This window comes from Vipera berus (assembly GCF_964194415.1).
Source record: "Vipera berus genome assembly, chromosome: 3".
In the NCBI taxonomy this organism is placed as follows: domain Eukaryota; kingdom Metazoa; phylum Chordata; class Lepidosauria; order Squamata; family Viperidae; genus Vipera; species Vipera berus.
The window spans coordinates 51,308,849-51,330,928 of record NC_138204.1 but is presented as its reverse complement, the minus strand read 5'-3'; the positions used below and the strand labels follow the sequence as shown (position 1 = coordinate 51,330,928).

At 40.1% G+C, this 22,080-nt stretch overlaps 2 protein-coding genes across 2 annotated transcripts in view; one reads left to right on the top strand and one right to left on the bottom strand.

The window, feature by feature from the left end:
* KCTD20 (potassium channel tetramerization domain containing 20) overlaps positions 1-9,072 on the bottom strand; it is a 28,551-nt gene extending 19,479 nt beyond the window's left edge. The window contains exon 1 of the mRNA XM_081325078.1: positions 9,036-9,072. The gene's annotated coding sequence lies outside the window, so the exon portion shown is untranslated. The remainder of the gene's footprint in view (positions 1-9,035) is intronic.
* Positions 9,037-20,825, top strand: ETV7 (ETS variant transcription factor 7). Its single transcript, XM_081325080.1, has 8 exons — positions 9,037-9,205; positions 12,778-12,907; positions 13,651-13,815; positions 14,389-14,511; positions 15,480-15,713; positions 15,993-16,135; positions 16,989-17,089; positions 18,820-20,825. The coding sequence occupies exons 1-8, from the start codon at positions 9,200-9,202 to the stop codon at positions 18,872-18,874; spliced, it is 957 nt and encodes a 318-aa protein (XP_081181206.1). The 5' UTR covers positions 9,037-9,199; the 3' UTR covers positions 18,875-20,825.
* The last annotated feature ends 1,255 nt before the right edge of the window (positions 20,826-22,080 follow it).

Here is a 22,080-nt window from a genome sequence, read left to right as displayed (position 1 = left end):
CGGCGCTAATTTTTTTAGATGCTGAAAAAGCCTTTGATCAATTGAACTGGCAATTTTTGATGAAAGTTTTAGATAAAATGAATTTTGGGGATAAATTTCTGCAACCAATTAGGGCATTATATCAAAAACAAACAGCCCGAATAATAGTTAATAATAGTTTGACAGAAGCATGTAATATTGAGAAGGGTACAAGGCAAGGGTGCCCGTTATCGCCTTTGTTATTTGTGTTAACATTGGAGATATTATTGGTAAAAATACGGAACTCGGAAAGAATTAAGGGTATACAAATTAGAGATCAGGATTATAGATTGAGAGCGTTCGCAGACGATCTGGTTGTTACAGTGACCCAGCCGGAGAGCTCTGTTGTGGACCTGATGGAGATAATAATGCAATATGGGAAGGTTTCTGGATTTAAAGTTAATGTACAAAAAACTAAAATTTTGGCTAAAAACATGACAGCATCGCAAAAGGCCCTTTTAGAAGGGTTAACTGGATTTGAGATTGTTAAAAAGGTCAAATATTTGGGGGTGCTTCTGTCGCCCTCTAATACAAAATTATATAAAAACAACTATGAAAAATTATGGGGAAAAATTCAAAAAGAAATGGAGAGTTGGGAAAAACTGCAATTGTCTTTGTTGGGGCGAATCGCAGCAGTGAAAATGAATGTCCTGCCTAAATTTTTATTTTTATTTCAAATGATACCGGTTCTTAAGAAAGATTCTAATTTGGAGGAATGGCAGCGAGGTATCAACAAATTTGTCTGGGCAGGGAAAAGGCCACGAGTTAAACTTAAGATTATGCAGGATACTCGTGAAAGAGGTGGTCTTAAAATGCCTAATCTTAAATTATATTATGAAGCTGCTGCGTTAGCAGGTATAAGTGATTGGATTAATTTGACACAAGAGAGATTATTAAATCTTGAGGGCCACGATTTGTTGTTTGGCTGGCATGCATATTTGTTGTATGATAAGAAGGTAGATAATGTGTTTAGAGTGCATATTTTAAGACAGGCATTGCTGAGAGTTTGGAAGAAGTATAGATATAAGTTAGACTGTAAGATACCTTTGTGGGCAATTCCAAAACACGCAATAGAAAATATAAATGTTGGTTTTAAACATGATGTGACTACGTATAAGGAGATCTTAAGCTTGGAAAGAAATGTCTGGTGTCTGAAACCGTACAGTCTCTTGCGAGATGAGAAGATTGTTCAAACTTGGTTTCAATATATTCAGCTACGGGCCAGGTGGAAAGAAGACCAGAAAACTGGTTTTACAATGACTGATGAAAATCTGATAAAGCAAATTAGAAATCAGGGACCAGCACATATTAAACGGATATATCTTGCATTGATAGAGATTGACTCAGAAACAGAACTTGTTAAGGATTGTATGATAAAATGGGCCCAAAACATCCAAGAAGTTATTACAATGGACACGTGGGAAAAGATTTGGGTGAGGAACGTAAAATTTACACAAGCTCAAAATTTAAGAGAGAACTTTTATAAAATGTTTTATAGATGGCATCTAGATCCTAAAAAGCTTGCAAGTATGTACCTGAATTATCAGCCAAAATGCTGGAGGTGTGGCGATGAAGATGCAACATATTTTCACATATGGTGGACTTGCAAAAAGGTGAAGGCCTTCTGGATAAAAATTTGGTGGAATATGCAGAAGATTTTCAAGCAAAGGATAAAGTTTTGTCCGCAACTTTTTTTGTTGGGAATAATTACAGATGCTACGGTTGTGGACACTAAGTTGATGTTGAATTTAATTACGGCAGCAAGACTCTTAATAGGTCAGTATTGGAAGAAGGAGGAACTGCCGACCATAGAAGAATGGACTTTAAAGGTTTCTGACCTGGCAGAGATGGCAAAGATCTCGGCTTATTTGAAAGATCACTCGCAAGAACGTTATATCATGGAATGGAGAAAATGGATTGAGTATATCCAGAACAAATATAGGACTAAAAAGTTTCATGTAGCATTTGAATAAGTCTTCCTTTTCTTTTTCTTTTTTCTCTTTTTTTTCTATATATACTTAATATTAATAGTGTTTGTATTATCCTATATGAGCCAGAGAGTGATAGATTTTAGAGTTTATGGTTGTTAGCATATGGATGTTTATGATAGTTTTTTTTTGTTTTTATACCTTGTACTTAGCTCTGGGAAGTCGGGGGGGGGAGGGGGAGAGGGGTAGGGAGGGAGGGAGAAGGGAGGGGGAGGGGGGACTGTTAAAGATAAAATGTATGTTAAAACTTTTCAATAATAATAAAAAAGATGTGCTCCAACAGCTTCGGGATGCCACGCATGGCGACTAAATTTCTAACCTGGAATGTTAATGGACTAAATTCACCACAGAAGAGAAAGAACGTTTTTCAATATTTAAAACAATTCAAGATTGATGTTATATGTTTGCAAGAAACGCATATTAGGGCTATGGACCAAAAGTATTTATCGAACTCAAGATTGGGCATGCAATTTGTTGCATCTGCGATGAATAAGAAAAATGGAGTGGTTGTTTATGTTAAAAGCGCTTTATCAGCGGAATTAATTGAAGCAGATAAGCATGGAAGATCTGTTATGATAGATTTGCTGCTTGAAGGCAAAAAAACGCTTTTAGTTGGACTGTATGCTCCTAATCAACAGCAAGCTGATTTTTTAGCTCACTTCATACAAAGCTTACTCAATTGGATTACAAATCGTTTATTTTTATGGGGGATTGGAATGGTGTTTTGGATGTACAGATGGATAAGGCTGGTTCTTTTAAGCGCTCTCCAAGTCATGCCAGATTGCCTAAATCTTTTTTTGAAATGAAGGATGATCTGGAACTGCGAGATATTTGGCGTGACACTCACCTGCATGAAAAGGATTATACTTTTTTTTCTGATAGACATCAATCTTTTTCCAGGATTGATTTTATTTTGCTGACTAATGATTTTTTTTCTAGGATTAAGAAGGTAAAGATCTGTGCAAGAGCTATTTCTGACCATAGTCCAGTTTGGTTAGAGATCAATAAGGACAATAGAGACAGGCGCTCGTGGCGCGTAAATGAGAACTTGTTTAGAAATCAGAGAAATGTGGAAGAATGTAAACAGCGGATGAAGGATTTTTTTGAAATTAATATGAATAAGGATACTTCTATGGATATGGTTTGGGATGCTAGCAAGGCCTATATGAGAGGGGTGTTGATATATATGAATAACAAACACAGACGTACTTTGGAAGCCAGAAGGAAAGAATTGGAGAACAAAATTAGGGAAAAAGAAAAGGCCTTGATCTTGAACCCATTGGATGTGAAGGCTAAGGAGGTTATTAAGCTATTAAGAGGACAATTTGACAAATTAATGGCTGACCAAGTGGCAACCAATTTGCGGTTTGCTAGGCATAATACTTTTTGCAATGCTAATAAGCCAGGTAGATGGCTAGCTTATAGACTTAGGAAAAAGCAAAGGGCTTCTAATATAGACAAAATTGAACATAAGGGAAAGGTGGTGTTTCAACAGGATCTCATTAAGGAAGCCTTTCTGGACTTTTATTCTAAGTTATATGCTAAGGAGAAGATTAATGAAAAGGATATTGATGTATATTTGGAGAATGCTACCATCCCGGTTCTTACGCAGGCACAAAAAGAGGAGATCAACCAATTAATAACAGAAGAAGAAATTCTTACAGCAATTAAGGAATTGAAGTTGGATAAAGCACCAGGTACGGATGGTTTGACTGCGGTTTATTACAGAAATTTACAAATGGAGTTGATAAAGCCATTAAAGGAACTGTTTCAGATAATTCAGAGAGGGGGAAAGGTGCCTCCGTCTTGGAGAACTGCTTTTATTTCTTTGATTCCGAAGGAAGATCAAGATGCTACTCAAGTAAAAAATTATAGACCGATATCACTTTTAAATACAGATTATAAGATATTTGCTAAGGTGTTGGCTAATAGACTGATGAGGGTTCTGCAACAGGTGATTCATGGGGATCAAACTGGGTTTATCAGTGGTAGGCAAATGAAAAATAATGTGAGGCATATAGTTGATGTGTTAGAGTTTTTGGAAAGGAATAACCAGATCCCTGCGGCGCTAATTTTTTTAGATGCGGAAAAAGCTTTTGATCAATTGAATTGGCAATTTTTGATGAAAGTTTTAGATAAAATGAATTTTGGGGATAAATTTTTGCAACCAATTAGGGCATTATATCAAAAACAAACTGCCCGAATAATAGTTAACAATAGTTTGACTGAAGCTTGTAATATTGAGAAGGGCACAAGGCAAGGGTGTCCGTTATCGCCTTTGTTATTTGTGTTAACATTGGAGATATTATTGGTAAAAATACGGAGTTCGGAAAGAATTAAGGGGATACAAATTAGAGATCAGGATTATAGATTGAGAGCGTTCGCAGATGATCTGGTTGTTACAGTGACCCAGCCAGAGAACTCTGTTGTGGACCTGATGGAGATAATAATGCAATATGGGAAGGTTTCTGGATTTAAAGTTAATGCACAAAAAACTAAAATTCTGGCCAAAAATATGACAGTATCGCAAAAGGCTCTTTTAGAAGGACTAACTGGATTTGAGATTGTTAAAAGGGTCAAATATTTGGGGGTGTTTTTGTCACCCTCTAATACAAAGTTATATAAAAATAACTATGAAAGATTGTGGGGAAAAATCCAAAAAGAAATGGAGAGCTGGGAAAAATTGCAATTGTCTTTGTTGGGGCGAATCGCAGCAGTGAAAATGAATGTCCTGCCTAAATTTTTATTCTTATTTCAAATGATACCGGTTCTTAAGAAAGATTCTAATCTGGAGGAATGGCAGCGAGGTATCAATAAATTTGTTTGGGCAGGGAAAAAGCCACGAGTTAAACTTAAGATTATGCAGGATACTCGTGAAAGAGGTGGTCTTAAAATGCCCAATCTTAAATTATATTATGAAGCTGCTGCGTTAGCAGGAATAAGTGATTGGATTAATTTGACACAAGAGAGATTATTAAATCTTGAGGGCCATGACTTGTTGTTTGGCTGGCATGCATATTTGTTGTATGATAAAAAGGTAGATAATGTGTTTAAAGCGCATATTTTAAGACAAGCATTGTTGAGAGTTTGGAAGAAGTACAGACATAAGTTAGGTTGTAAGATACCATTGTGGGCAATCCCAAAACACGCAATAGAAAATATAAATGTTGGTTTCAAACATGATGTGACTACGTATAAGGAGATTTTAAGTTTGGAAAAAAATGTTTGGTGTCTGAAACCGTACAGTCTCTTGCGAGATGAGAAGATTGTTCAAACTTGGTTCCAATATATTCAGCTACGGGCCAGGTGGAAAGAAGATCAGAAAACTGGTTTTACAATGACTGATGAAAATCTGATAAAGCAAATTAGAAAGCAGGGTCCAGCACATATCAAACGGATATATCTTGCATTGATAGAAATTGACTCAGAAACAGAACTTGTTAAAGATTGTATGATAAAATGGGCCCAAAACATTCAAGAAGTTATTACAATGGACACGTGGGAAAAGATCTGGGTGAGGAACGTAAAATTTACAGAAGCTCAAAACTTAAGAGAGAACTTTTATAAAATGTTTTATAGATGGCATCTAGATCCTAAAAAGCTTGCAAGTATGTATCCGAATTATCAGTCCAAGTGCTGGAGGTGTGGCGATGAAGATGCAACATATTTTCACATATGGTGGACTTGTAAAAAGGTTAAGGCCTTTTGGATAAAAATTTGGTGGAACATGCAGAAGATTTTCAAGCAAAGGATAAAGTTTTGCCCGCAATTTTTTATTTTATTTATTAAATTATATGTTGCCCATCTCACTATCAAGGGACCCTTGTTGAGAAAATCTCGTAAAACACATCATCTTGGACACATCAACCCCACTCATTAGATTGTTTCTTTCATGGCTCAGAACAGAAGGGTTGTCTGGTTTCCTATTTTCCATCTTTATTCTGCTACTGTTACAGTATGTACAGGTTAAAGCTGCAATAAGTAAAGGCTGTTCCCTTTGAGATTCTTCATGCTAACGTGCACAGCATTATTTTCAGTGGTGTTGGAAAATTCTGTGCTTTTTAATATACATCCTGTACACAAGATACCGTAATGTAAATTGTTGCCTGCGGTTTGTTGTTCTTGCTGTCTATTTTTCTTGCTTTTTATCCTGGGTTTGCCAGTTAACTCTGTTTGACATTTGCTGGTGTTTAATAAATAAAGATCAGGCTAGATATTTTGCTATCCAAACTGAGTGACTTCTGTGTTTGCTCTGATCTGGATAGAGAGAATGACTGAGAATGTGCTGGATACCAACTAAACTGGAAATTCCCCTCAGTAATTTCCAGCAATAAGCATGAACACCAATGGTTGGTCACAAGCTGGTGAAATTACTTCCTGCTACCCATTCTTCCTTCCAGGATGTTCTCTATTAGCTCAATCTATTTTTATTTTTCCAAAGAAAACCTGAATTTTAGTCACCTGCAATATTTATCTTCTGTTTCTGAGAATCTACTGGCCTTTGTGGAAATCAGGATGGTGGTTGAGGCTGATGCTCTGCTTTGCTATGAGCCAGCTTCCCATTCGTTTGTTTGTTTAAAATGGTCAAACATGAAATGCGAATTGCTGCTTTGAGCTTGGAAAAAAACATTTCACCCAAAAAAATCTCATCAAAAAATCTGACAAAACAAACTTAAAGCAATTCTATAAATCCAAAACAATTTTGACCATAGAAAACAATGGAAACACAGACAGACAGACAGTTTTATGCTCCCCAAAACCGTGGCATGCTAATTACTGCCTATGCTGCCACATTCTAGTACAAAATTGTTTTCAAAGGCAGACCCTTACAGAGCCCAACACAATAGTCCATTCATGAGGTGGTTAGGGCATGAATGACCATCTGAAGGGCCTCTCAAACCAGCAACAGGCACAATAAGCATATTAGATGAATCTATGTCAGATATGTCAAACTTGCGATGTCTCGGAGCTTTTTCCCCATTGCCAGCAATGGGATGGGCACGGTTTTGTTGTGACGCGTCTGGCCTGTGGGCCGGCAGTTTGGCACCCCTGGTCTATGTGAAGACTCTCTTGGCAATAGCTGCTATATCGTCAAGCAGGAGTTTGAATCCAAAGCAACCCCCAGATTACCTATTCATCTCAAAGAATAACGCTGCCTTATCCAAGACTAGAAATAGAAGCTTCCCAGGATCAAATCTGCACAGCCTCTAGACACTGGGACAGAACATTGACAGCGAGTCAAGGGTGGTCCAGGATCAAGATGCACAATGGAATAGTATACTGATGATAGCAAACCCCAAATCAATGCATGAACTCAAGCACTGGTTTCATGTAGAACAGGCGGGGGAAAGAGTCAAGCCCCTACATCATGCCACAGATTGCATGTGGATTTGACCATTCTCCCAACATTGGCACCAACTGAAATGGACCATAACAGGAGGAGAACCATTAATATGGCATCCTCCACTTTTAGTCCCTACAGCTGGTCCAGAAGGATACTGAGATTGATGGCATCAAAAGCCACTAAGAAATGAAGGAGCATAAGGATAGATGCAGCATCCCATACCAACTCTTCCAAAGACCATCAGCAAGTGTGACCACATTCATCTCAGTACAATTAACTTTTATGAAGGTCACCAGGCCTGGGCTACAAAAATCTGGACACTCACTAGAAGGCAGAAAAGATATTAAAGATATTCAGACAATGTTAACCCTTTGCTGCATCTAGAGATCATCCAGATTTTAGCCTTGTAGATCTGCTACTTACAATTCAATAATGGTGTGTTCTCAATGTATTGTAAACTGGTGGTAGTAGGCAGTGACTTGATTTCCTACATTCGCTGATGCCCAGAAAACTAATCAGTATTGACTGATCTAGGCTGAGGTTAATACTGAGATTTGGGCAGCAAAGTTCCTGGAACCTTACCCTTTCATTCAAGTAGTGAGTGGGTTGGTTATTTGTTTATTACATGAACCTGTATATCACCCAAGGCTGCGAGACAGTTTGCAGCAAGAAAAAGCAAATTGGTAGTTCAAAACTTATCACATTTAACTATCGGGATAATCTCTACTAGTAGCATAGATCAGAAGTAACTCAAGGATTCTATGCTTGTGTATCAGCATGATTGCCTTAATGTATCAGAAGGAGAATTGCCCCCTACCAAGTATCACTTGAAGGGACAGTTGGTCCCCAAAAGTTGCCAGCCATTTCACATTTTAAAATGGGTCAGAAAACCACTTTGGAAACTTGAAGATTAATTATAGTGAGTTCAAGTTGGTTTAGTTTTGTCCTGGCTTCATCCACTTTTGTCCTAGCCTCGTCTACTTTTTACGACTTCGCAACTAACAACAACAAAAACAACATCTACTTTTTAATAGGTGAAAAGGATTTGACACACCCTCAGCCAGAAAAAGTTGTGCAGGCCTTCCTTCCCTAGACTGAAGAAGGCTCTGACTTGGCTATGGCAGCATTTTGTTTACATAGCTTCCAGAAGAAAGTAAAACACCACTTTCCCTTCTAGTTAGAACACATTGCAGTATTATACTGAACTGTGATGCATAATTTGTGCCCAAGCTATTTAAATTAATCATTTTGCACGTATGACCCTGAACCTAAAGTGCACCGGCAGCCACGGTTTGTCGAGAGGCACCAGTTGATATTGGAATTAAAGGTAACAAATACTAGCACGCTGGCCTGGTTTGACTCCGCACCACAGAGCCAACGTCGGTGGGAGGCGGGCTAAGCTTTCCCTCAGAAAGTGCCCTTCCCTCCCGCAAGGTTTCGCTTCGGCTTTCCTGCCTCGGGCCAAACGGCCCTAGTTTTCGGGTGCGAAATTCCAACCCGGGTCTATCTAGCGGGCACAACGGATCCACTCAACCCGTCTGGGGAGTATTACGGTCCGAGCAGCGTCGGGCGAGAGGCAAAGGCGTCGTGAGAGTGCAGCGCGGGTCTTTGGGAGCGCCGGCAGTCCCGCGGGCGGCTTGCCAAGGGGCGGAATAAGGCAGCCCCGGGGGGCGAGGAAGACTCACGGCCAAACTCCAGCAGCTTTCGGAGCGGCGCCTTTCGTTTTCGTTTTCCGGAAGGACGACCAGCACCGCCTGGGCTGAAGGGAGGCTGGTGGGGAATTGGCTAAGATTCTGCGCGCACCCGGACGATCCGGGCTCTGCGGTTCCCCCTCTCGCCTCCCCTTGTAATGCAGGTAAGAACTTGGGGAGAGCAGCAGGCGCTCCGACCCCTCGATCTTCCCGGACTTTCCCTGCCTTGGCCCAGCGCCCTAGATTTCCCCCATGTGTTCTCGCCTAATGCTCAGCCATCCCAAGCGCCGCGTTTTCGCCAGGCGGCTTCCCCCATTCTTATATTGCTCTCCATCCTACGGGCTGGAAACACGGGATGCATAATTTTTTATTTATTTATTTTATTTTAATCCCATTTATATCCCGCCCTTCTCCGAAGACTCAGGGCGGCTTACACTCTAAGCACAAATCAATGTGCTTAGCAATAGCCTTCATTCTATGTATATGCCTGCTTATTAGGGCTTTCGCCCCCCCCCCACAAGCGGCATTATTACAAAGTCAGCTTATTGGCCCCAACAATCTGGGTCCTCATTTTACCTACCTCGGAAGGATGGAAGGCATAAACCAGGGGTCTTCAAACTTGGCCCTTTTATGACTTGTGGACTTCAATTCCCAGAATTCCTCAGCCAGCTTTGCTGGCTGAGGAATTCTGGGAGTTGAAGTCCACAAGTCATAAAAGGGCCAAGTTTGAAGACCCCTGGCATAAACTGAAGCGTCTAGGCACGGATGCTTCCCCCGCTTCAGAAAGCATTGGGGTTCTCTGGACTAGGCTGAATCCCCACTGAGATCCTTTCTCTGGTGGTTCAACAGAAAAGCATTTCAAAATGGACAAGGTCTGGAGTTCCCTAGACTTTTCACAAGAAAAAGGAGACATGAAGCAACTAGCTGTTTTCTCTGAGAAACAGTGTTTTGTTGGGCAAAAATAATTCAGATGTGGGTTCGTGAAGCTGTTTCAAATGGGAAAATAGTGGATCCCTTATTCTAAGGTTTGATTCATGCAAGCAAAGCTTAAACACTTTTTAAAAAAAAAATCTGGGTTGTATCCTTCCCTCTATTTTAAACTCTGGGATAGAAAATTTAAGGGAACTATTTTAAATGTACATTTTCATCCAGCCTTCCTCAACTTGGAGTGCTGCAGTTATTCCCAATCAACATTGCTTTTAGGGCATGTTTATTTATTCATTTATTCAATCAATCAATTTTCATAGCTGCCCATCTCAAATAAGTCTTCCAAGTCTTTTCTAAAGGCCAATAGGGTCTGGATCATCCTCAGCTCTGAAAGAAGAATGATCCAGAGGGCAGGAATTATGGCAGAAGGCATGCTTCTTAGTCCCTGCAAGCCAGCATTTCTTAACTGATGGGACTTAATAGCATGCCATTGTTGAGAATTATGGGTACTGCACTTTAACACAAATGATAGTGCCTGATTGGGAAAATTTACTTCAGGGGTGGAGGGGAACCGTAAAGGTAAAGGTTCCCCGTACTCTAGGGGCCGATGTTCATCTCCGTTTCAAAGCCGAAGAGCCAGCGCTTGTCCGAGGACGTCTCCATGGTCATGTGGCTGGCATGACTAGACGCCAAAGGCACACAGAGCGCTGTTACCTTCCCACCGTAGTGGTCCCTATTTTTCTACTTGCATTTTTACATGCTTTCAAACTGCTAGGTTGGCAGAAGCTGGGACGAGTAACAGGTGCTCACTCTGTTACACGGTACTCGGGATTCGACCCACCAAACTGCCGACCTTCTGATCGACAAGCTCAGCGTCCTAACCCACTGAGCCACCGCGTCCCTTATACCCTCCGTTTATTCCCTTTCTTTCCCAATTAGCCCTCTGCTTTAAACCAGGTTTTTTTCAGACTTGGCAACTTTAAGATGTGTGGAGGTCGACTCCTACAATTCCCCAGCCAGCGAGTTGAGTGGAACTCCACACATCTTAAAGTTGCCATGTCTGAAAAACGCTGGTGTAGACCCTGTGGGTTATGCATTCCTGTATGAGAAGCTGTAGAAGCCTTATCAAAAGGTATTTCTCTACAGAGGAAGATAACTGAACACCATCTGTGGGAACATTTGTTTAAACCAGGCATTATTGTTGTGTACATTGAGATGGTATGCTACTCTTTCTTTTAAAACAAAGATCTTTGGAAATCATTTATTTAATTATATGCGTGAATTAATATACTGCTTGGCAGGACAGAGCAATTTACAGTAGGTACACATATAAATATAGATATATAAAATATCAAACCAGTAAAAATGACACCCCTATACTCTATACCATTATAATTGTTTTTTTTAAAACAAGCTACCAGAACAAAACTGAAACGAAAACATGTAGGCATCTTTCAGTTTTGTTTTCTTTATCACCTGGTGTTTAAGAATGAATCTGAAACTTTGTTAAAGTAAATGCATAAGACATTTATGCAATGGTAAAGCAATTGCGGCTGCAAAATGAACAGTGGCTCTTGTGATACGATGAAGAGTAATTGGTTTATTATGGCATCTACATTCATGAATTAGAGTTTACTTCATCAAATATTTGGTGAACTCTACTCTTAGGTAGAGTACCTAAACTTAGGTATTTCTTGATACCTAAGTTTTAATAACCTGCAGCTGCTTTCTTTCCAGATTTCAAGAGTGTCTGCAGAGTCAGGCCAAAGAAATTAATATTAATATAGAGTAGATGATTTCAAACAAAGCTTTCTATAGTGTCTTATCTGTTTCTCAGTCTTCTGCCCCTCCTTTCTGTACTTTCCCTTTTAGACTTCCTTCTATCTGAGGGAAGATAGACTCCTTTTTGGACTTCTTGGATTCAAAACACATTTGCTAATCTGCTCTCTTTTTCAAAAAGTGTACAATAGACTTTTCCACCAGCCAGTTTGTTCAGCAAATCTCTCTCCCTCCCTCCCTTGTCTTGCTTGCCATTGTTGTCACCCCAATTGCATATCTCTCCTTGATAAGCAAGAGTTTCACCAGTCCACAGTCTTCAAAAATGGTTCTAGGAATATCCAGCAACTTTTTCTTGATTACTTAAATGCTTCTACATTTTTACATGTCTACAGCTTTTATCCCATCCTTTCTCTGTGTAATTGATCCATTTTATCTGCGTAGCGATTTTGGGGTATAGCTTAGCTTTGAAAGCAATTGTCATCCCACAAAGATTTTTTGAGCTGGGTCTCTCTCCTGCCTATACAGCTGAATTTCTGCTGAAAAGGTTTTCCTTCATAGGTAAAGGTAAAGGTTCCCCCACACATGCGTGCTAGTCGATTCCGACTCTAGGGGCTGGTACTCATCTCCGTTTCAAAGCCGAAGAGCCAGCGTTTGTCCGAGGACGTCTCCGTGGTCATGTGGCCGGCATGACTAGACGCCAAAGGCGCACGGAACGCTGTTACCTTCCCACCGTAGTGGTCCCTATTTTTCTACTTGCATTTTTACGTGCTTTCGAACTGCTAGGTTGGCAGAAGCTGGGACGAGTAACAGGCGCTCACTCTGCTACGCGGCACTCGGGATTCGACCCGCCAAACTGCCGACCTTCTGATCGACAAGCTCAGCGTCCTAACCCACTGAACCACCGCGTCCTTCATAGATTCTCATTTATCCGACTTCTAGGCAGTGCAAGTACCAGAAGAGGCACTGCAGAAATACAGCTGATTTCCTATAGGGAATCTATATAGCTTCAATATCTTTCTCCTCCCTTAAGGTTGAAGTGGCAGCTGGCTCTTTGACCCCTGTGGCCACATCAGCTTTGCCCTTACCATTGCACCCCACTTCGAAGACATCAGTAAAGTTACTCTATGATGGACAAATCTGCACTTTGCCAGGCCGACTCAGTAAGTAGAAGAGATATTATTTAAGGCAGCTTTTCAAAGGTGGGTCCTTAAAGCCTTGAATATGTGCTCTACAGGCTTCTCCAAGCAGGGCCACCAAGTTGTAATTTTAATGTGACACTAAACAGAAGGATTACATATTTTTTTTCTTATTATCTGTATTAAATAAGTTTATTTATTTTGCTTTTGATTACATTTAAATTAAATCTAATTTAAATTTTGGCATGGTTCTCCTACTTTTTGAAGTGCAGTTCCACTACCATTTGTGGTTAAGCAATCTTGGCTTAGAAAGTGTTACCTGTCCCTAATGTAAGGACAACACTATACAAATTAGTTTTGTTCCCACTACAATTCCAGTATTCCCCAGCTATAGTTATAGTCCAGCATATCGTAAGTTGGAGTCTATCAGATCAGATAAAAAATTGCTTGCAGTTGGTGGAATTCTAGGTTGATACATCTTGAAGGCATCTGGTTGAGGAAACAAGGAGTAGATGATCAGTTAGTCGGACTTGGTGTAAAGTTGCTTCCTATCACAGAGATTTTTTTTAAAAAAAAATCTTTTGAAAATGTATTGATCTATCTATACAACTTATGAATGATATTAGTGGGAGGGAATGAATTCTAATAATAATTGCTGAGATGTCCTTTACTTGCGTTTTGAGACATTTTATGCTTTTTCCAAAAGAAGGGCAAAAAACTGACTGGGTAAGGTATGTTAATTTATCTGTAACCTGGTTTGATTTCAGGAATCCAACCCTTTCTATGGAGCAAAGATGATGTGATTCACTGGCTAAGATGGGCTGAAAAAGAATATTCACTCAGGAAATCTGACGATAGTAACTTTGAAATGAATGGAAAAGCCCTTTGTATTCTGACCAAGGAAGATTTCAAATTTCGGGCTCCTAATTCAGGTTAGAGGTGTTGCCCTCCTTGGTCAAGGCTTTGTGTGTTTGCATTCTTATCTCAAAATTATCCCATATAGCAAGTATAAATGAGGAATAACTCAAAGACTATGACATGTATGAAGTCTTTAATGTCCTTTGAAATAGATTTGCCTTCCAAATTGTCTTTTCTTGACAAGGACTTATTGGTTGAACCAAAGCCCATGGATCGAGCAGCTTTACAATGTGATAGAGGTCTAATGGAAAGAATCAGGCTACCTCTAGTGGCTGTTCAATTATCTTTATATTAATACATTTTTCAAAAATGTGCTTCCTTGGGGCAGGAGGTAACAAATTAATTCAAACTGAATGCGCTGAATGCATGGCAAGTTTTAAGAGAAAATTTCAGATTCCCACAAATGTGTGCAATGAAACTATATTTCTGGTTTGCAAAAGTTAGAAATTCCCCAAGTTGAAATAGTCCTTTTGAAATAAACAGCAAATGGAGGGGTGGAGGTGCTCCAAAATTGCATTGTTTTTGTCACCAGTTGGTATTGATACAAATGAAGTGGGATTGGTATTTATGTTTTTTTTTCCTCACAGGAGATGTATTATATGAATTACTCCAATACATAAAGACCCAGAGAAGAGCCCTTGTGTGTAGCCCTCTCTTTAATACTCCCTTTTGGGATGCAGACCATAACCTGACCCAGAGCACGGCAGAAGGTGAGTGTTGTGGAACAGTGGATATATGCATCATGCTAGACAATTTTTGGGTCATATTTTGGGTCAGTATCTGTACAGGAGGCTGCTCAGGCAAAATCCATACTGACCTTGCCAGGTGGTTCCATGTACAATTTTGAGCACCTCATTTCCTAAATTAGGAATTACCTCTTCCTGAGATCTTGCAGTGTTAATGCTCATCGGCTTATTGGTTACCATGCTGACAGAACAGGCTCAATTGATTAGGTGCCATCAAGTTTGTGTTGACCCTTAGTGGCCATATATACTGTCCCCAAACTGGCCCTTAGTCTACCCATTGCTGCTGAAATTGGGTCTGTCCAATTTGCTTCTGGTCCTCTCTTCATTTATTTTCTTCTACCCTTTCCAACATCAGAAATTTTATAAGGGAACTGCTGCTTTGCATAATGTATTCAAAATATGATTATCTGAGCCTGGTTGTGCCTCAGGTGGGAACTCTGGATTGATTTACGGTATTTGTTGAGCCATTTGTTTGTATTCTTTATCTGTGGTATTCTCCGGAGTTTTCTCCAACACCACTAGAGCAGTTTATGGGAGGTCAATTGAAACTATAGTTCTGTAGGAAAAACATCCCTTCACACAACTTTCTAATTTAAAGATATGACTCAAAAGGGGAAAAAACAGGTGGGGAGTTAAGATGAGAATAAACTAAGTGATCTTTATAGCAGAGCCACAGTCTTTTCCATTGATACATCAGTTTTGGATGGCATTGGCTTAAGCAAACTAGTATTCTGACTCAGTCAGTTGAATCTGTCCATCTCTGCTGCCTGTCAGCCTACCTACTCATTTGGTAAATGAATAATGAATTTGTATGGATCCCTGTCATAAATATTTATACAATGTTCAAGAATTGGTCTAGGCACGGATAGCCTGGGACACATCTGGTAAGAGTTTGTCAAAAACTCTGTTTTGAATCTGGTCTCTTCTCACAGGTACCACGTGCAACTTCGATGATTTCCCAGCTAAGATCCCTGCATTGCCTTCAGAGTGTCCAACGATCTTCACTGGTCATGCAGGCTATTTGGACTCATCTCAGTCTGCCACCAAGACACTCGGTACTCCTGGGGTGACAACTCTCGCTTATAGCAACCCAGAGATCAGCCATGGTGGAAACATTTGCTCTTTCTCTGTAAAATCTGCTGCTTCAGTCAGTGGTAAAATAGCAGGTAAGGGTAAGGTTATCAAGATCTGTTACTCTTTTGCTATGTGGTTGTCAGGAATGCTTACCTGTTTTTGCACATCAAGAACATTTGCTCCCCCCCCCCCGGTTAACAGCACAGAATTGGAAGCATGTGACTCCCAACTTTTTTCATTGCTCAGCTATGGTCACTTGCAAATGCATCCTAGAGCTGTCTTTAACAGTAATGTAGTGGTGTAGGAGCTAATCCATGTTATTCTGTTATTCTGACTTGAACAACATCTCTCTCAATGTAACTAATTCTTAGACTGTAGGTTACTTTGGGATTACATCTACCATCTCCTCTCTGACAGCCAGTATGAATCAGTTATCAAGTGGGAAGACAAAGAAACCAAGATCTTTCGGGTTGTAGATCCCAATGGCCTTGCTGGACTCTGGGGTAATCACAAGGTACTAAATAAGGCGATCCTTCTGAGCTCCATAAGTAGAGATACATTTCTGTTCAGATGTGCTTATTAGGAGTAGCACTCTCAGCCTACCTGGAGGGCACCAATTTGTACATCTCCTATAATCCCCCAATGTTGTTTTGAGATAATTTAACAAAGTTATATTCTCAAAGTGTGGGTAAATGTGCCTCCTCATTTGCCATAACCTTGGTCAGTCTTGCTAAAAATAGAGCTGGGAATATCCTGAACCTGACTTCATAATGAACTGTGGCCAGTTGGAATACTCCAACAGCAATCGGTCCAGCCTTTCCCAGCCTGGCTCTGTAACGTTAAAAGTATAATCTCCATCTTGAGACGTTGAGCTTCTAAGACATTTAGAAGGACACAAGATGATTTGATATACCGGTAGTCTGGGACAAAGGGAGTATTTGCATGTATTTATTATATGTCTGCCTTGACTTTCCTATAAAAATTCAAGGTAGCATGTACTGGCATTCCTCATTTAATCCTCAGAACAATTTGGCATGATATGTTGGGCTGAAATATTACAACTGAATCAGCTAGAGAGTGAATGGGGACTTAAATCTGGGTTTCCTAGGTCTTAGTTTGCTGTCTTATAATTGTACCAGAGTGGTTCCCTTTTAATTCTTTTAATTCCAAAATAATTCATAAAGCCAGTACGTTTAACAGTATGTAAAACAAGGTATTTATGTTTGGTTACATAATTCTCATCCTACCTCCACTGAAAGAGGCTAGGCATGCATGCAGTTTCTTACAACTCTTTTCTATTTCAAATTAGTAATTAGGCAAGAGAAAGCAAACTGATGGTACAATCACAATTTTTAAACAATTTTCAGAACCGAAGGAATATGACATATGAGAAGATGTCGAGAGCTTTGAGGCATTATTATAAACTCAACATCATCAAAAAGGAAACTGGACAGAAATTGTTGTTCAGGTGAGGTCAAGATGCATCGCTGAGCCTTCCCTGCACATTTCCCCTCTCACCATCCTTGTTTAGGAGATGCTCTCTGCAACTTTATTTAGGAGGAGCAGAGTAAAAATTCTTCTCTCAAATTGTTTGTTCTATCAAACAGCTGAGATGTGTGAAAGGCGAAGTTTCCTGTTTGAATGACCCTACTGATAGCAGAAACAAGAAGATGATACCAATCTTTTATTATATAGATTAAGCTTATGAAACTTATTCAGAATTAAAAACAGTGGGAAAAGACTAAGAAGAAAGGCTAATTCCTGGATGCTTTAACTCAACAGGAATCTTTCAGGAACAGCCACACATCCAAGATAGAGCACAACAAAAAGCACAGGACAAATCAGCCCATAAAATAAATGTTAGAAAGGATTCGAAACCGTATCTAGTTCCACATTTCAAAAGATGGCTATTTTCTTTTGATTCTTCAACCCTTCTCTGGGTTGCGGTGCTTTTCCTTTCTCGATAAGAAGCCAGTCTGAAGAGATGACTCTTCTTTGTAAAGCAAAAGAACAAAGAAGAAAATGGAATTCCCCCATCTTATTTCTAAAACTGTTCTGATGGAGAGAACATTCCTGCCCCTTTGGTTATTATTATTATTATTATTATTATTATTATTATTATTATTTATTAAACTTATATACCGCCCTTCTCCCATAGGACCCAGGGCAGTTCACAAGGCAATTAAAACAACATTACAATACAAAAATTAATAACAATTAAAATAGATTAAATTTTCCTTAATTAAAAATTTAAAACCCCTATGACTCTGATTAAAAACCCAATTACAATAAGTTAAAAAATTAAAAAATTCCTCAGTCCTGGCCGGAAAGCTCAAAGAGCCAGGTCTTCAGGTCCCGGTGGAATGAACGAAAATCAGGGGCAGTCCTAAGCTCTACGGGTAACTGGTTCCAAAGGGCAGACGTGCCCACAGAGAAGGCCCTCCCCCTGGGTGTTGCCCGCCAGCAATCCTTTGCCGGCGGCACCCTGAGAAGGCCCTCCCTGTGGGAGCGCACAGGACGAAGGGAACTTGATGCCGGCAGCAGGTGTTCCCTCAGATATCCCGGACCCAAGCAACTCTGGTTGCTCAGAGTTCATGTTTTCTAGACCTTGCTGATTTTTGCCCATGGGGCTGAGTCAGAGGATTAACAATATCTGTTATCTTGATAAGAAAGGTGTGATATGTTTTTATGTTGATATTTTTCCTGGTTGCCATGAGCTGCCTAGGATCACCAGGAGAGATGGATGGCTATATAAATTTCATAATTAAATCTTGATTGGTTTAAGTGCAATGACTTTTATGTACTTCTTAGGATTTTTTTTCCTCCTTCATTACAATTTTATTCTTTTGAATCTTGGAAATTCTGGAGCGTAATCCCTCGTCAACAAACTGAATTACAATTGCATTTTAATACTTGACTAATGTGTTTTGAAATTCTATATGAATAAGATTAGAAGCACGTTTTTCATTTTAAAGCATCTTTTCATATAACAAAGCAGGGATATTATCATATCCAGTGCAACACTCTTTGACTTGAGGAATTGACTATTTTAAAAGATATAGATCGATTCCTTTTCATCCCTGGATCATTTGCTTTTGTGTGTATCTCTGTGTGTATTACTGAAAGGAGTGGGGAGAGATAGAATGGGTATTGGATCATCAGAAAAAAAAGTTGATTTTTTTTAATGCTTAATTCCAGATTCCTAAAAGTTCCTGGAGAAATAAAACAGTACACAGCCAGTAAATTGGAGTAGCTGAACAATGAAGAGCAGAAAGAAGAGGACTCAAAAATTTTAGCAGAAATCTCACTGTAGACATTTGCCATGTCATAGTGGCATCAAGAGCTTGTGTTAATCAGTAGGAAAATATTTGCCGTCTATATGAAGACAGAAAAGAAAAAAGGCCGTGGGGAATTGTGCATCCTGTAAATGAAATTGCAAAGAAGTAATCCATTGGACTTCTGCTGTCAAGCATAATAGAAGCATTTGTACAAAACAGAGTTTAAAAATGGAATCTGCAAATCAGTTTTAGTTCCTCTGTCAGTCATATTGCTGTAGAAATTCTTAGCTATTCTCAGATACCCTCCCACCCCTATAAAAATATTACATGGGAAATTAAGCAGTTTTTCATCTGGAAAACAACAACAAAAAGTCTCATATATTTGCAATGATCGTTGTTACAGAATACCGTACTTTCAGAATAACAGAGTTGGAAGGGACCTCGGCGGTCTTCTACTCCAACTTACTGCTCAAGCAGGAGAGCTAAACCATTCTGGACAAATGGCTGTCTACTCTTTTCTTAAAAACCTCCACTCATGGAGCACCCACAACTTCTAGAGCAAGCTGTTCCAGTGATTTACTGTTCTCACTGACAGGGAAATTCTTCTTAATGCTAGATTGGATCGCTCTTTGTTAAACTTTTATCTGTTACTTCTTGTTTTGCATCAGGTGCTTTGCAGAATAGGTTGACCCCCTCTTCTCTGTGACAGCTCCCCAAATATTGGAAGACTATTATGTCCTAATCCTACTCTTCATTAAACTAGATATTCCAAATTCTCTCAACCATTCATTTTATGTTTTAACCTTCAGTCCCCTAATTATTTTTGTTGCTCTTTGCACTCTTTCTAGAATCTAGCATCTTTTTTGCACAGTGGTAACCAAAATTAGTGCACTGTTCCTAGTATGGTCTTACAGTATAAAAGTGGTACTAGCACCTCATGTGATTTTGGTGCTGTCCCTCTGTTGATGCATCCTAGGAACGCATTGGCTTTATTGGCAGCTATAGCACACTTCTGGCTCATACTTAAGTGATTGACTCCTAGATCCCTCCCACTTGGAGCACAGCAGGTGAGGGAATGCTACAGAGTATATAAGATCTTTTACTCTGTAGCGGGTTTCCTCAGAAGAGAAGGCTGTGGGAGTGATTTATGGGAGCACATTGTGACCTTTGCTGCCAGCTTCCCCATTGAGTTTGCCTATGAGAAGCTGGTAAGAAACGTTGCAAATGGCAATCTCGTGACTGTGGCTTGCTGCCAAGTTTTAATCCCACCCGAATGCCCCGAATGCAATCCTATTACTGTGGGGATGTTGCCACAGTTGAAACTTTGTGGACTAGTTGTAAGTCCTCCTCATTTGGTGTTGTCGTACTTTTAATCTATTGCTGAATGAGTGGTGAACTATTTGTATTGTGAATGAAGTCAGTGTGTGTGCTTCCAACAATTAGACTGGCTGAAATCTCTCAGATGTAGGGCATGACGTGGGTATATAAGAGTCTACTACAAGTGAAAATGAAGGCATTCTGATTATGCACCAAAAGCATGAGTGAATGAAGCCACTCTGTGCTTCAACAATTACCGGTATTAAAATAAATCATGGCTTAGGTGAATCCAGATAAAAGACTTGCTTGGCAATATTTAATTGCTATTGAAGTCAGCTATGGGATTAATTTGACTCTCCTTACTTTTAAAAATAGAAATAATTTTCGCCTTACGATTAAAATGACCTGAAACTTACAAACCTAAGTGTTAATTGTGTCCAGTATGTTTTACTTGATTCTTCCAGCAACCATTTCCTGATTGCTGGCTTTTCCTTTCTGTTAGTACCCTTTGCTAGTAAAGGGTAGGAAAAGGTTTGTGGCTGCTTTTCACAGGTGAAAGTTTGCCCAGTTTTCTTACAGATAATGTAGGCTGTTTTATAATCTCACTGAATTGCCAAGTGCTTTTATAGATCAAAATCAAAGTAATTAATTATATTTAATAGTTTTTATCTTGTACTATGTAGTTTCTATTTTGCTTATGTTTTATTAGAGATAAATGGAATCTGCAGTAAAATATTTTTATTTATATGCTATGCCGCTTGGTTGTTGCCGCAGTCACTAATCTCCTTCATTCCTTGACAATTTCCCAGCCAGTCTTGCAGTCCCTCACTCCCTTCCCCATCAGCAGCCACTTACCTGCCTCTGGGAAGAGAAGAAATCTTCTGTGCCCCTCTCCACTTGCCTTCCCTAACCCATGCAGCACCTGTTGCACACCCCATGCATCTTCCATGACTCCATTGTGTGCCTTCTCAATCCATGGTGTTCCCCAAATGTCTTCCCTCACTCTGCAGCAACTTCTACATACCCCTGCACACCTTCCGCAACCCACTCCCCCTCTTGCACCTTCCCTGACCCATGCAGCACCTCTTGGGCATCTCCATGACCCTTCCTGATCCACACTACCCTCCACATGCCTTCCTTCACCCCATAGCACTCCATGTACCCACCCCAACTCACTCCTGACCCATGTGGCACCTCTTGGGCATCTGCGTGTTTTTTACCACCTGTTCTGTCCCCATGCACTGTCTCTGAGTTGCACAGAATCTCTTGCTCACTCCCAAGCACGCTTCTCAAGCACTTCTCCCACAGGCCATTCCCAACTGGCACAGCATCCCACTCACGCACTTACCTTCATGCTTCCACCTTGACACATTTTTCCTCCATGTGGCTGACATGACCCAGAGGACCTCTCACACCTCCCCCAGCACCCTTCCCGACCTATGCTACTCACCTATCTGCTCTCTCCAACCTGCATGACATCTCTGGCAAACACCCACACATCTTTCCCAACCCATACAGCAACACCTCTTGCATACTGCCACATTTTTGACCTGCATTTCTGCATGCACTCCCTCGGTTCCTCCCCCACCTGGCAGCAGCTGTTGAATAAACTGGTAAATTTAAGAGGGTTTAAAAAAAAACTGGGCTGCTGTGCAGGACATTTGCAGCCCATGGGCCATATACTGTGCAGACTTAATTTAGATTTCGCTTGATGTGAAATCATACTGTTCATATACAGAGACAATTGTTTGGTACTAGGCTTAGAACGGGCTGAAATCTCTGATATACAATTGCAAGTGAAAGTACATTCTGATTACCCACCAAAAGCATGAGAGAAAATAAAATTTTATTTTATTTGAGGCAC